The 14,152-nt window shown below is 35.3% G+C and overlaps 1 protein-coding gene across 2 annotated transcripts in view; it reads right to left on the bottom strand.

The window, feature by feature from the left end:
• The window catches only part of SUPT3H (SPT3 homolog, SAGA and STAGA complex component), a 230,802-nt gene extending 221,428 nt beyond the window's left edge, over positions 1-9,374 (bottom strand). The window contains exons 1-2 of one of the 2 annotated variants that reach the window (XM_087716747.1): positions 9,271-9,374; positions 5,519-5,619 (exon numbers count right to left, since the gene is read on the bottom strand). In XM_087716747.1, the coding sequence (XP_087572873.1) occupies positions 5,519-5,619 (101 nt within the window). In that variant the 5' untranslated portion in view covers positions 9,271-9,374. Of the gene's footprint in view, positions 1-5,518; positions 5,620-9,270 lie in introns of those variants that run through there. The other variant, XM_087716748.1, reaches the window with a different exon arrangement.
• Positions 9,375-14,152: the final 4,778 nt, after the last annotated feature.

Raw genomic sequence — 14,152 nt, 5'->3', positions numbered from 1 at the left:
TCCTTTAAGATTTTGTTTTGTGTGTCCTTTTGAGTCAGTATTGATTCATAATGAATGCATGGACTAGTCCTTGCAATTTTCTTTGCAAGATTTTGGAAATGGTTAGCTCTTGCTTCTTCCTATGTCTGAGACAGTGACTGGCCCAAAGTCACCCAGCTGGCTTTGTGCCTAAGGCATAACTAGAACTTACAGTTTCACAGTTTGTGCCTTAATCACTCCACCAAATCAGCTCTCTGTTTAAGAGATTACTGAGCTAATATGAATCACTTAGAACAATGGAATGTAGAGCTACTAGATAGAACACTGTGTATCCTTTCTAACAAAATTTATCCCTAATATGACTACTTAGTGTATTGCCTCAGAGTAGTATACAATGTACAGCAAATAAGAACATCCTTATCTAGTTTGATAATACCTTTGATTTGGGGGATGGAAGACTCATGGCAACTCCTTCCTAACAGAAGTTTTAAAGATTTAAACTGGAAGTCAACACAATAAGCTATTTTTACACTCAATAAAATGTTTAGATTCAGAAATTCAATCATGGAATGGAATACAGAAATCCTGTGGTAACCTCAAATTACAGCTCAATCTGCCAGTCTTTTCACAGACAAGATCATTATTACCATTTCCTTCCAACATCAACCAAAATCAACTCTCTAGAGTGATGGATATGACAATAATAATAAACACATTTGAAGATTGAAATAAAGTAAGAAAATACTAGGAAAACACACAAGGTCACATTTAGGCTAGAACACAGACCACTAGTGGCTAGAACAGGGTTGGGCTACTGCACAACCTTAAAGATGAAATATATTTTTCACTTTCAGGAAAAATGCATTCCATAATACAGCATTCACCTTTCTCTACTGAGTAGGCAAAAACTTTGATCTAACTGGGCTGTTTTATAATAACTTTAAACATATAATCACCTGATTTTAAGTTTCTCTTTTCTTAATAAGTAAAAGTTGGTCAATTTGGTGTAGTGATTAAGACACCAAACTAGAAATCAAGTGACTGTGAGTTCTAATCCTGCCTCAGGCAGAAAGCCATCTGGGTAATCTTCAACCAATCCCTCTCTCTCAATCCAAGGAAAGAGACAATGGCAAAACACTTCCAGAAAAATCTTGCCAAGAAAACTGCAGGGACTTAAAATGTCCAGGCAGTTGCCAGAAATCAATGGTAACTTGAAGCCAGGAAAATAAAAGGTGGTCAAACTTTTTAAATACAATAGGATTCCACAAATAATGTGCCATTCCTTTCTTAGAAAACTAATGGGATCAAGCTTTTAAAATGCTGTGCCACTATTCTCACCCCACCACCATCCACAGAAAATTGACAAAATAATGGATTATTGAAGACTCTTCATGTAAATTTAATGTTTTTTATTTTAAAAGTACCTTAGAAAATTATCTTGAATGATATATTACACTAGCATGTTCAAAGTACAATACCAAAGATAAGTTTAGTCTTTTCATTAAAAGAATTAACCATACTAAAGCAGAACTAGAAATACAAAAAGTTACACAAAATACAAAAGAAAGAATATAGGCAGATATTTCAAATTATACAAGAGTTTATTACTGATACACATACTATCTGCTGTAAGCTTGCACTGCTCTCACTTAATGTAAGCTTCCAGTTTTCTTTCAGTTGCTGTGACATTTTGAATGTGTAAGCATAATATTGGGCTCATGTCTGAACATTATTTTGCATTTAACACTATTATGGCAGTTGTTAATATTTCTTTCTGGATATTATTACTTCTTTTTGTTTCATTCCCCAAGAGAGATTATAAAACTAAAGTCATATGTTTTGAAAGGTCTTTTATTTAATGTTACATGACATTTCTTAGCATACAGATCTCAAAATATACAATATAAGTGCTTTAAAGAAAAAAATAATTATCTTGAGTGAAGAATACATTTTCAAAATATGAATGATTTCTAATTGCTACTGATACAGTATATTTTATAATACTGACAAAATGCAGTTTATTAATACAAATAACAGTATGCAATATAGTTAAATACTAATAACTTATAAGTTTCCTGCCCTGCTTCTCTGTCTCAGTAACCACTGCCTTCACCTGACATATCAACAACATACTCAAGGCAATTTTCATTCCCCAAATGCAAAAATGCCAACATACACAGTACATAGACATTTTCCTGCTTAAAAGCCTTTCCTTCTTAGAAATCATTTAATTGAAGAGCTACTGCCACATATAAAAGGAGTGCATGTATTAAATAATCCTTCTCTACATGGAATGTACCAGTTTTAAGCTGTACATAGTCCAATATATTATGAGCTTCAATATATTTATCATATATTTAATGAAAAGATTAAATAATTGAAATGAGCCTTTCTGGAGTCAAAAACAATTTCCAGTCTGCTAATTTTAATTATGTTTATTATTTTATTATTAATGTGTATTGTAGCTTTATTCTTTACAGGAGATGAAGGAAGTGTATTCAGTGTGTATATTCATGTCTTGACATAAATTACATACATGTTAACATAAGCATAACAGAAGGAAAATTGGGATTTTTCTGTATGTTTCCATTTCTAAATTTATATTTTAGACCATAGAGCAAATATCATATAGGGAGAATCATCAGGAAATCTCTCTTTTTTTCACAATTCCCATTAGATCTTTTCTAAAGCTGCTTCTGAGGTCATTAAAAACAGCTATCAATCTTGAGTTATCATTTCTGTTGTTCTTTTAACAAGATACTGCAGCCATGGAGATAAGTTTCTAAAATATTTAATTATTTTAAAGTCATTAGGCAGTCCTGCTGTATCTAGCAGACTAACTGTAGGACTTAAGTAGCATGATTATCAAGCACCTTACCTAAAATGGACTAGCAGTAAACCTGTGTGGCAAACTCAATTATTATGTCTTTACCATAAAACCATTTCTTAAAACCTTTAAAGTGATTTCATTGAATAATATCATTTTGTACAAATAAATATGCTTTAAGATAGGGATATATATTACATTGTTGTTGTTTAAGCCTTGAAGAGTTCTAGAACAATTGGTCATCAATGCTACAAATCAGAAGCCAAGGAAAACAATTCTAAATTTGCTCATAGTCTATTCTTTAGCAGAAAATTTATTTCTGCTAAAAAGGCTTATTTTAAGAAACAGAGTAGAAGAAATAAATGTACTAAAAAAATTCCCCCAGTTCCAATGAAATTAATGAAACAATTGATAAAATTATTTCAAAATCAGGATTATTTGTTTGGATAACTTTTAAAATCAAAACTGTCCTTGATCTTAAAAAAATGAAGATGTCTATGTTTTATATTTCTGTAGCACTTGTGTATTAATAGGAATTGATATATACTTTCAAAAGTGTTTAATCAGGAAGTCTGTAATTTTATAAAAACATGCTTCTCAGCTGCTTATCCATAAGGCCCATATTCATGGCCTTTGATTTCCAAATCCAAGAAATGTTGTTTTATTTCCTCTCAGTGCAAATACCAAAACATATTATTGAATTTGTATCACTTAAAGTTAAGAACAAAATATAAATTTACTGCTGGATCAGAGGAAAGCAATTAGGTATTACAAAAGAACAAAAACAAAATGTACTACTATGATATTCAAATAAAAGATTGAGGACTCAGGTCACAGACATTTTAAGGGTAAATCCAGATGGTTGATTTTTAACTGCTCTACATTCCAGCAAAGAACATCAAGTGGTACTTTGTGAATTCCAATTGTTTTTCTCCACATGACTGCAGACATGTACCAGATTGGTGCAGGGCTTCAGATTAAAAGGCATAAAAGTACCATTGAATGGAGATGGCCCACAGCATGTATTGGCAATTCCTTGTGAAAAAGCAATTGTTTAATTAGGGAAACCTTGTTTTGGTCATTACTCCTGGCAGCCTCAACCATCAATATTTGATGCTGTTGTAGTATATGTTTGATGTTGTCTCTCCACCTTCTTCTGAAGTCTGCCTCATGTTCTTTGGTCTTCCCCCCTTTTTTTTCTTGTCTTTAAAGTTTAGTTTCTTCCCTAAATACTTGGTATGCTTGCAGGGGGGGAAATGGTCAATTCCTCAACTTTGAGATCCTAGTAACTTTAAAGTGGTTGTTTGGGGTTTTTTTGACCATCTGTTTTCCATAGTCACATGATCAAAATTCAGGTGCTCCTCAACTGACAGTTGCACTGTCCCAGAATCAAGTGACCATCAGTCTGACCTTCCCAGTCAGCTTCTGACAAGCAAAGTCAATGGGAGAAGCCAGATTTGATTAACAACTTCATGATTCAGTGAACTACTCCAGTGATTTATTTAATGGTGGCAAAAAAATTGCTAAACTGAGGCAAAACTCACTTATCAAGTGCCGTGCTTGGCAACAGAAAGTTTGGGCTCAATTGTGGTCAAGAAATACCTGTACTCGACCTGTACTGCATCTCTAATTCATGCAGCTAAATATAAAATGTATTATTGTTCCTTTAGAACCTCAAAGTGGAATATATATTTTAATAAGACTCTCTCAAAGTTGCCATAAATTGTAATACTTATAATTACTAGGATCTCAAAGTTAAGAAATTAGCAATTTTTTTCCTGCAAGTATACTAAGTTTTTAGGGAAGAAACTAAACTTTAAAGACAAAAATACAAATCTCAGGATAGCAAACTTTTCACATCAATCCAAACTATTTTCCATAGCCCAGAATTATCATAAACCATTCCAATTCACTATCTTACATCTTTTGCTTTTCTTTATAAAAGAAAGCCAATTTCAATTTGGATATCAAATCCTTGTCACTAAAAAATTAGGCACCATATTTATAATAATGCTCCCTCTGGAGGTCCAATAGAAAGAGATCACTTACATCTTAAAATGAAAATAAATTGGTCAATAAATAAGAAATAATGGTCCATAAATAACAATCTCCCTTCCCTTACATCTATTCTGAATGTACATAAGAGAAAATGGCATGTGCTAAAATGTCTTTCTAATTTCTAATTGATAGGATTCCTTCTTCTAAATTAAGATTTGTAATTTGGTCCATTGTAGAAGACAACACTTTAAATATGGAATGAAATATGTAATCTATAGTTGTATGAAACCTACATATCATGGGCCAATAAATAAACAATAAAGAAAAATCAAAAACAATTTTGTGGTTTCATTACAAAGGAGAACTGGATTAATTCACTATAAATCATCATCCCTAATATTCTTATTGTCAGGAGGAAGAAAACAAAGTTCTAAATTATCTACATATGTTAACTTTACTATAAATGCAATTATTTTATTGTTAAGCATAAACAAAAGTAGAAAATTTTGAAGCTATTATAAAATATACATAGCATTTTATATTTATTGCCATATTTATCATTCAAAGTCAAGGGACCTCCTTACTACTATATTCAATCCGGGAACACATTTTACCCTCTGCAACATCAGAGCATGAATACATTTTAATAAAATCTTTCCTTTTCTATTGCCCATCCATAAACATTGTGAGATGTAGAAACAGAATTATACTCACATCATACTTTGCAATTCTAGAATAAAGTTTGTTGATCTCCCAGACCCTCTTCCACTGCTAGCTGGAACAGCTGACATTGGGCTGGGTCCAGTACTGCTCATCTAAGTAAATAGCAGACAAGGACAACACATGAAATTTAGCAAATGAACCCCACAAACCTTCAGAGGTATTTGAACATATCAAACCTAACTGTGCTCCAACCAAAATTTTGCAATACTTTCTTCGCCATGTCTAAAATGTTCAGGACACATTTTATCACACAGGTAGGCAAAAATAATTCATACTATTATTAATGTGACTTCAATTCAGGCTTTATTTTGACCAACATCCTGCATAAAAACCTAAAAACACTTTTAGTCCTAACCTAAAAGGAGTCAATATTTAATATATAAGTTGAATTATATTAGCTATACCGTCGTACAGTAATTACTATGACTCTGATATAATTCAACTGGCCTTAAATTTTGATCCCTTTTTGACATCAGTGTTGGATAAAATGTTAAATCAAATGTGTTAAAGATATATACATGCATTATTAACTTTAAAAATATATTATAAAATGCATCTTTTTTCTACATTTTTGAATTCTGAACTGTTTGTAGTCCAAATATCTGAAGTGAATATTAATCAGTAACAATCTGAATCCTTCCAATGAAATGTCAGAACTGAATTGGGATTTTCAGTGGTTATCAATTTGTGGAGTTTAAGAGATGATCCTTTCAACATTGTTTGTCTGGGGGCAAATATGCAGACATTAGGACTGCAATCTTCAAAAAAATTATTCAGAGGAATTGCTATACACCTAGAACAAGCACAGCTCTTCTTGATCCCTTATAAGATTATTTTTTACTTTTTTTGATCCTGAAAAGGTATTACTATTGAGTGGATCCCTTAAAGCAACAGTAATCTTTTTTTCAGCCTCACGTGTTTTTCTAGTTTCACTTTTTGACAGAATTCAGAAAAGCAAATAATATACACTTAGTACTGAATAAAAGTAAAACAAAATCCTACTAATTACTCTGTAAAACTTACAGAACTTGTAAATTTCTGGATCTAAAAGTAAAACCTCAAGGAAACAAAATATATAACAAAGAGTACATTAGATAGATCAGGCTCGATAGATATTCTCATATGAGAATATGAATTTTTGCAGTTTGTGTGTGTGCGTGTGTATAAGAACTCTTTTTAAAAAACTATTACTGTTATCTTTAAATATAATTTGGGGTTTCCTTAGAAAACATCTAGAAGTACTACAGCGCCATTACAAATTTACTTTTGTCCCTCTGAATTGTTTCAGAAAATACATTTTCAAATTAATATGTCCTATCCTACTCTAAGTATAGAAAGATAGACAGACACAGATATAGATATAACAATATCCCCTCCCCCCATATAAAATCAGAAAGTGTGATTGAGGTTTTTCTCTTAAAACCTGTCATTTTCAGGGGTCATTGCAATCAATTTCACACACTCACTTTTTCCCCTGCCTCTATTGGTTTTTAGAGGGGAAGGAGGAGGAGGAAGGAACAAATGTTCTAATTCCTATATCCCCCTTCCCAGACTGATGAGTGTCAGCATTCACAATATTTTTGTTCAGTTTTAAATGCCTGAAAAGAGGGTTTATATGTGACGTGGCACCATTAACCTATCCTCAGTGTATCCCTAACAAGTTTAAACTCTTCCTTTGGGATAGATATTTTTCTTTTAACACAGAAAATGTTAAAATAATCATTTTAAAATGAACACCTTGGACTTTGGAGGCTTAACTGGCCATTCAAAGCAATCTATATCTCTACATTGGTATAAGATTACAAACACAAACTTCCATTAATAGCACCTCAGAAATGCTATTTTCCAATTCATTCTGCCCTTTCCATGTGCAAATTCATGTTCCAACCATTTTCAAACAATTATTCGAAATTAAGGGTAAAACTTGAAAATCTCCAGCCACTTTAAAGGTGCTGCTGGGTATTCACTGCTGTTCATGTATCACAAATTACAAGGTTGGAAAGAACTTTGAAAATCATCTAATCCAAGTCCATATTCAGTTTGGAAATCTACAGTATCTCTAATACTTCCAGAAAAGAACAGTCCAGCATCTCTTGATATAATCTGTTTCACTGGTAGTCAAACCATTAGTAAAACCATTAGTAAAATTAAACCTAACATTCAACTAAAATCAACTTCTTTGTAATTTACAACTATTGTTTCTTATTCCATCTTCTGGAACAACTTTTAAAAGCTCATCCAACACTTGAAGACCTCTATGATGTTTCCCCAGAATCATCTTCTCTCCAGACTAAACATATAAAACACCTCCAAGAATTCCTTCATGTTTTTCTTTTCAGGCCTCTTATCATTTTTTTCTGCTTTTTCATGGTTATGCTCCAGTTAACCCTTGTCTTCCTAAAATGTGATACCCAGAATAGGATGCAATATTTTAGACATGGTCAACTACCAGGAAGGCAGGGGGGGGGGGGGATTTCTTGACAAAGACATTTTCTCAATCCAGGTCCTGGATCCTCAGCTTAGTGACCGAAGTGCTAAGTGACCGAACTGCCATAAAAAATGTTGTAAAATATTACAGTTGTAACACAACTATCTGCATAGTAGTGTATTTCCAATTTTAGAACTTCATGATGGTAATTTATATTCACTTTGAAATCCAAGGCAACCAATGTTCTTTGCATATACGGCTGAGTATGGATCTTTCCCAATACATTTTCTACTCAAGCCTTTGATGTTTTCTATCCAGTGTAGGACTTTGCATTCTATCAAAATTCATGTCGCTGTTTTCTACCCGTTTTAACCATTTGCCATAAAATTGAGTAACAAGAAAACAAATTTCCCATGCAACTTCTAATCTTGAACTAGTATAGCGTAGAGTACTACTGTGGCTGCAACAGTACTAAAGGAAAACTGCTATAGTCCTTCACTCAATGTAAAACCCCAACAAAGCAGCTGCACACTTCTTCAAATATGCAGGGATACGATGGAGGGAAAGGTGGGTGAGTCGGCAACTGCACAAGCCCCTTGTGAATGGGAGTAGAATTATCTCAATGCTTTGTTAAAAAAACAGCTGGGTTATCTCGGAGATCTTGACCTTCTTGGCCATCCAGATGGAACCTTTAGGGGGGGATTGGCTTCACCTGTTCCAGTAAGAAGGCAAATCTTAAGATTTCTTCCTATCTCAAGAAGGAAAGCCCTCCCTTTAGGTTTGCTTTTTGGAAATGCTGGTGTTTCTCAGCTCCATTTTGAGGGCCGAGAACAGAAAAACGAGTAGTTAAGAAACAGAAGCCACCGCTGCCACAGTTGGAGGCTGTGAGCAAGAAGACACCTCTATCCATGAGCCCCACGTGGCCGCCGGAGCCAGTGGCGCGGCGAAGCCGATGAGGACAGCGGGCTGCAGGTCAAGCATTTCCCCCCCTGCGTTCCAGCCAGCAAGCTGGTTAGCAAATTGGCAAAGATCCGCGGCCTGCACGTGACCTTTCCCGGCCCAGGAGAGCCACATGTTCGATGTCATGCATGCTTATTCGGCATTTCATTCCACCTTTTCGTTCGTAAACCCAGAGACGCGTTTCTTAACCTAAAGGGATCCGGCCAGAACGGGATTGGCTCGGTCCCGTTCCAAAAGGAAGCGCGCGGGCCCCTTCGGGACTTTCCCCGGGTCCTGACGGAGGGGGGGGGGTCCGTTCTATCCCCGCCTCCGCGCACGCGGCCGCCTGGGCGGGCAGAGGCTCCCCCAACAGTACCTGAGCAGCCCTTTCGGCAGCAGCGGCGTCTCAGCGGGCGGGAAGAGCCATGGCGGCGCTTCCTGCGCGAGTCGCGGCGAAAGACGCGTCGCCTCTGATTCGTGGACCAGGCCGACAAACTGGCCACGCCAGGAGGCGCGCTTTCGGCCGACAGGGAAATTCGCCTCGGCTTTTCCCTGTACGTTTTTTGCACGATTTTATTTTATTTCGTGACCAGCGATTTCATTATTGCCCAAAAGCAAGGGGAGTTAATGTACTACAACAAAGCAGGGGAAAATTTTGCTTCCGTTTTGGTCAAAGTTTTCATTACTTGCCAAGATAACGTGGCCCGAGCGTGGGAAGTTTCATTCTCAAACTGCGAAGAATATGAAGTGTTTTATTGAGATGCGGAAAACATTTCATCAGACCACCCTGTACCGTTAAAAATAATTACTTCCCCCAGCCAAGATTTGTTAGACGGTTTAGATAATTAACTTGTTGCACATCAAAGTCACATCCTATGCATGTCTTATTTCCTTTCTTCCTAACATTAAAAAAAAACTCTGGCAAAAGCAGAAGCACTCAAATCAATTTTCTCCAATAAATCCGACTAACATGAAACTCAAAACCTACTGTAATATTCAATGGGTCAATGTACTGCAGTTGCTCTTTCTTTGAATCTAAATGCAGCTGCATGCCATATCCTGCAAAGTGAATTCAGATGTTCAGATGGAATAAGAGATTATTTCAACATGCTTTAGTTTATGCTTGAACCGTTAGATGAAGATAATATTTTATTAACACTATTTAAAACTAGCAATTATAAAGTTCTAGCTAAATCTTTGTGATATTTTGGGAATTCTGAAGTCTCTTCATAAAAATACTTTAAAAGAAAATAAAACATTGCATAAAAAGGGTTTTATTCATAGCTCTCTATATGAAAGCTTTCACACTCAGCAATTTAATATGTCATTTTGGACACCTCATAATAGTTTTATCTCCAGTTCAAAATAGCATTCTGATATTGTAGAGTTAAAACTAAATGTGATGGTATCTAGAATTTAATCTTCTCTAACCATACTTAACAAAATCAGGTTTCTGAAAATTTCTAAATGTTCATATGAATCCATACAGAACATAGGTATTACACTGCTTTTAATACTACTGGGTTCCAGTCACTCTTCATTCCTAAAGACTTTGTAGGCATATTTCTGTGCTGTAGTTTCTTTGGCAAAAATTTAAAAGTGACTTTTCATTATTACCAAGACCAAATCCTCTTCTTAACCCAAACTGGTTTAAAAATTCATGTTTACAGAGAATAACGTTAACAGCTTTATGTTTAAATAGAATGATGTTTGACAAAGGTACTTTAGATTATGTAGCCAGAATTTATGTGGTTGTAATAATGCTTTTGTTCAACATTAAGAATATTAATTTATATGAACTTTGTCAGCTTGGAAGTAACATCAAATAGACATATGATAGTAATAAAACTCATCTTTGGAAAAAGATGCATTTTTGTCCAATTCACTTTTTTAAAAATATTACTATATTAAAATTAAATATTTTTTTCCAAATCTCAAACTTAAGTTGTTTGGACCTAAATGCTTTGAAATTTTTTATAAGAACTTAAATCTTGTGTCAGCAGATGATTCTCTCTTTTTTATAAAAAAATTGCCTCTTTAGACTTTTGTAAAAAAAAACTGAAAAAAAAAACTTTTGGAAAAAAACTGAGAAAAAGTTGTGTATGCTTTAAGATTTAATCTGATGAAAACCTGAAAAAAAGCTACTTTAATCAATAACAAAGAAATCATTTCACACAAGCTCTGAAGCACTTCAGTAGAAAATCATTTGGCACTGCAACTAAACAAGACAGACACAGACTTCAATGGATAGTTAGAACTGCAGAAAAAAACAATTGTTACCAGCCTGCCTTCCATTGAGAACCTGTATACTGCATGAGCCAGAAAGAGGACTGTGAAAATAGCTACAGAGCTGTCACATCTTGGGCATAAATTGTTTCAAATTCTTCCCTCAAGACAATGCTTTAGGGCATTGCACACCAAAACAACTAGACACAAGGACAGGTTTTTCCCCCATGCCATCACTCTGCTAAACAACTAATTCCCACACCACTGTCAAACTACCTACCCTGTTTCCCTGAAAATAAGAGCTCCCCGGATAATAAGCCCAATCGGATTTATGAACAGATGCGCTAAAATAAACCCACCCTGAAAATAAGCCTTGCCCGAAAATATTGCAATGTAGCAGCAGTCATGAGATGACCACACTCGCCACCTTCTGCACCTCAAAAATAATAAGACCTCCCAAAAAATAAGGCCAAGTGCTTATTTCAGGGATCAAAAGAAAAAAGGACCCTGTCTTATTTTCGGGGGGAAATGGTAGTAGGGCTGTATTACTAATCCATCTCATCTTTCCTATTACCTACTCCTTATCTTCTTATGACTATAACTTTGTTGCTTGTATCTTACTATTTATATTGTTTTATTTAGTATCCTGGTATATGTATGTTGATTGTTTATTTAGTATCCTATAACTATCACTAAGTGTTCTATCTTATGATTTATGATGATGTATTTATGATTATATTCATGATTTATCACTTGTTGCTTGTGTGAGCACTGAGAGTTTATGCACCAGAGACAAATTCCTTGTTTGTCCAACCATTCTTGGCCAATAAAGTATGGTTGGACAACTCTACTCTACTCTACTCTACTCTACTCTACTCTACTCTACTCTATTCTAATACAGAATGTTTATAGTTTATCAAATCAGTACAGACTTTGTTATAACAGATACATGGACATGGTGGAAAAACACTAGTCTTTTATCCAGTAGTGGTTTAAGCCCTAACTTAAGAGATTCTTTCTGTGCTCATAAAGATTGAACCTATTACCTTTGATACATTGAAGGGAAAGCCCTTCTTGTCCCAGAACATACATAAAAGTAATAATTAGATCACCAATAATATTCTGCCTGGAAACTTGTTATTCTTTTGCTCTCTATTTTTTATGCAAATATTATGACTATGCCACAGTTTAATTTAAAGGCAAAAAAGATGTATTTTAGCAAATAGGCGCAAATATGCTATCTCTCTGCAGCCTCTTAAACCAAACATTTTTTCCTCAAGATTTTTTGCAAAGGACAGTCATGAAATCCCAGGAAAGGCATGGCTGCTTTAAGGAGCTACAAAAACTGTTGTGTTTGTCTCTCTTTATGCTCTGAAACACCTTGCTTATTGGGAGAGCCACAGATATGACCTTGGATAAACAATGCAGCCACATGTACAAAAATATGTTTTAAATGTGGGAGAAAAGAAATTCAGGTTAAAAAGGAAGGGGAAACATTGTTACACTTTCAAGATTCTATTACTTTAGTCTACAGCAGGAGTGTCAAACTTGATTACATTAAAGCCTCATCGGTGTTGTGTTTGATCTCGGGGGTGGGGGCATGGCCAGGGTGGGTGTGGCTAGCTTGACATCACTGGATCCATTTTCACTGGCAGAGGGCTGCAGGAAGCCATTGCGCCTGAAAATGAAGCCTGGGAGAGCCATTCACGGCTTCCCTGGGCTCCGTTTTCACTGGCAGAGACACTGTGGGCCGGCCCTTCACTGTTTCCAGGGCAGCCACATGGGCCAGATCTAAGCACCCCACGTGCCTTGAGTTTGACACCCCTGGTCTACAGGTAGTCCTCACATAATGGTAATTGGGGCTGGAAGTCATAAAAGCTGAAGTCATGACTGAGCCACTTAATCAATGAACATTCTGACATTTCTGGTTGCCATCATTAGGCAAATCAGGTCATTAAGAGAGATTATCATATGGTTGCAATTTGTGAATTCCTGCCGTTTTCCCTTTTGACCTGTAGGAAGCCAGTGAAGAAGGTCACAAATGGTAATAACAGAGAGATGCTGTAATGTTGAAATTGCGAGGCAGGTAGTATGTGACACAGAGAGACTGCAATTGACATATTTATAGGAACAGTCAAAAGTACTTATAAGCTTGAATAGTTGCTGTACAAGTTATGATTAAAAGAGGACTGTCTGAATATCAGTAAAGTAGAACTCTTAACATTCATGTCCTGCCAGGTCTACTTTGAAAGTCTGTTGGCTTATCAGTCAGAAGTGTTAACAAGCAATAGCCTGTAGAACAGGCAGTCCCCAGATTAATGATGTCCAATTTATGGACCACACATACTTAAAAATACCATTACTAAAAATGGTGGACAGCATTCTCCTAGCTGACAAACCATTCAAGCTGGGCAATGTTTTTATGACCTGCTAAAGGTGTGCATTTTTAAAATACATCCTGTTTTCAGTAGTTCATTAGCTCAAGGAAAAACAATGCCATTTGCCATTTCTAGTAATAGGCAGTCTATTTGCAAGTATACCCTGTAAATTCTGCCTTGAATAGAAATTTGACCTAAAGACAGACTTAGGAGTGGATCTCAATCTTCACTAGGGGACTGGCTGTATCCTCAGGATCTTTCCACTTTTCTCAAAATCTCAATGGCAATATTGCAAGCTCTACCCCTTTCAGCCACTTATATGATGTTACAATGCACAAAGAAAGAAGAAAAGACTTGTACCTCATTGCCTCCTTGGCCCCAGCAAATACAGCCTATTTTAATAAATTCAATGAGTCATTTTTCTTTCAATGTATCTGAAGTTAAAATCTGAACCTTCAAAATGCATGAAAAAAATAATGTACTAATTCTATTTAGCAAGAGATTTCATACACACTTTTACATTGAGAATATGAAACATATGCATGAAAATTTATCTGTGCAGTATTTTAAAAAGCCATTAACCAAAATCAGGAAATGAACATTCTCTAAATTCCACAAATGCATTAGAGGATGCATTTAGATTAGATTTAATTA

The sequence above is a fragment of the Thamnophis sirtalis genome, unplaced genomic scaffold (assembly GCF_051295495.1).
Source record: "Thamnophis sirtalis isolate CommonGarterSnake01/CBP01778 unplaced genomic scaffold, rThaSir2_p1.2 scaffold_5, whole genome shotgun sequence".
NCBI classification, from domain to species: Eukaryota; Metazoa; Chordata; class Lepidosauria; order Squamata; family Natricidae; genus Thamnophis; species Thamnophis sirtalis.
The sequence above is the reverse complement of the archived record's forward strand: the minus strand, read 5'-3'. Positions and strand labels throughout refer to the sequence as shown.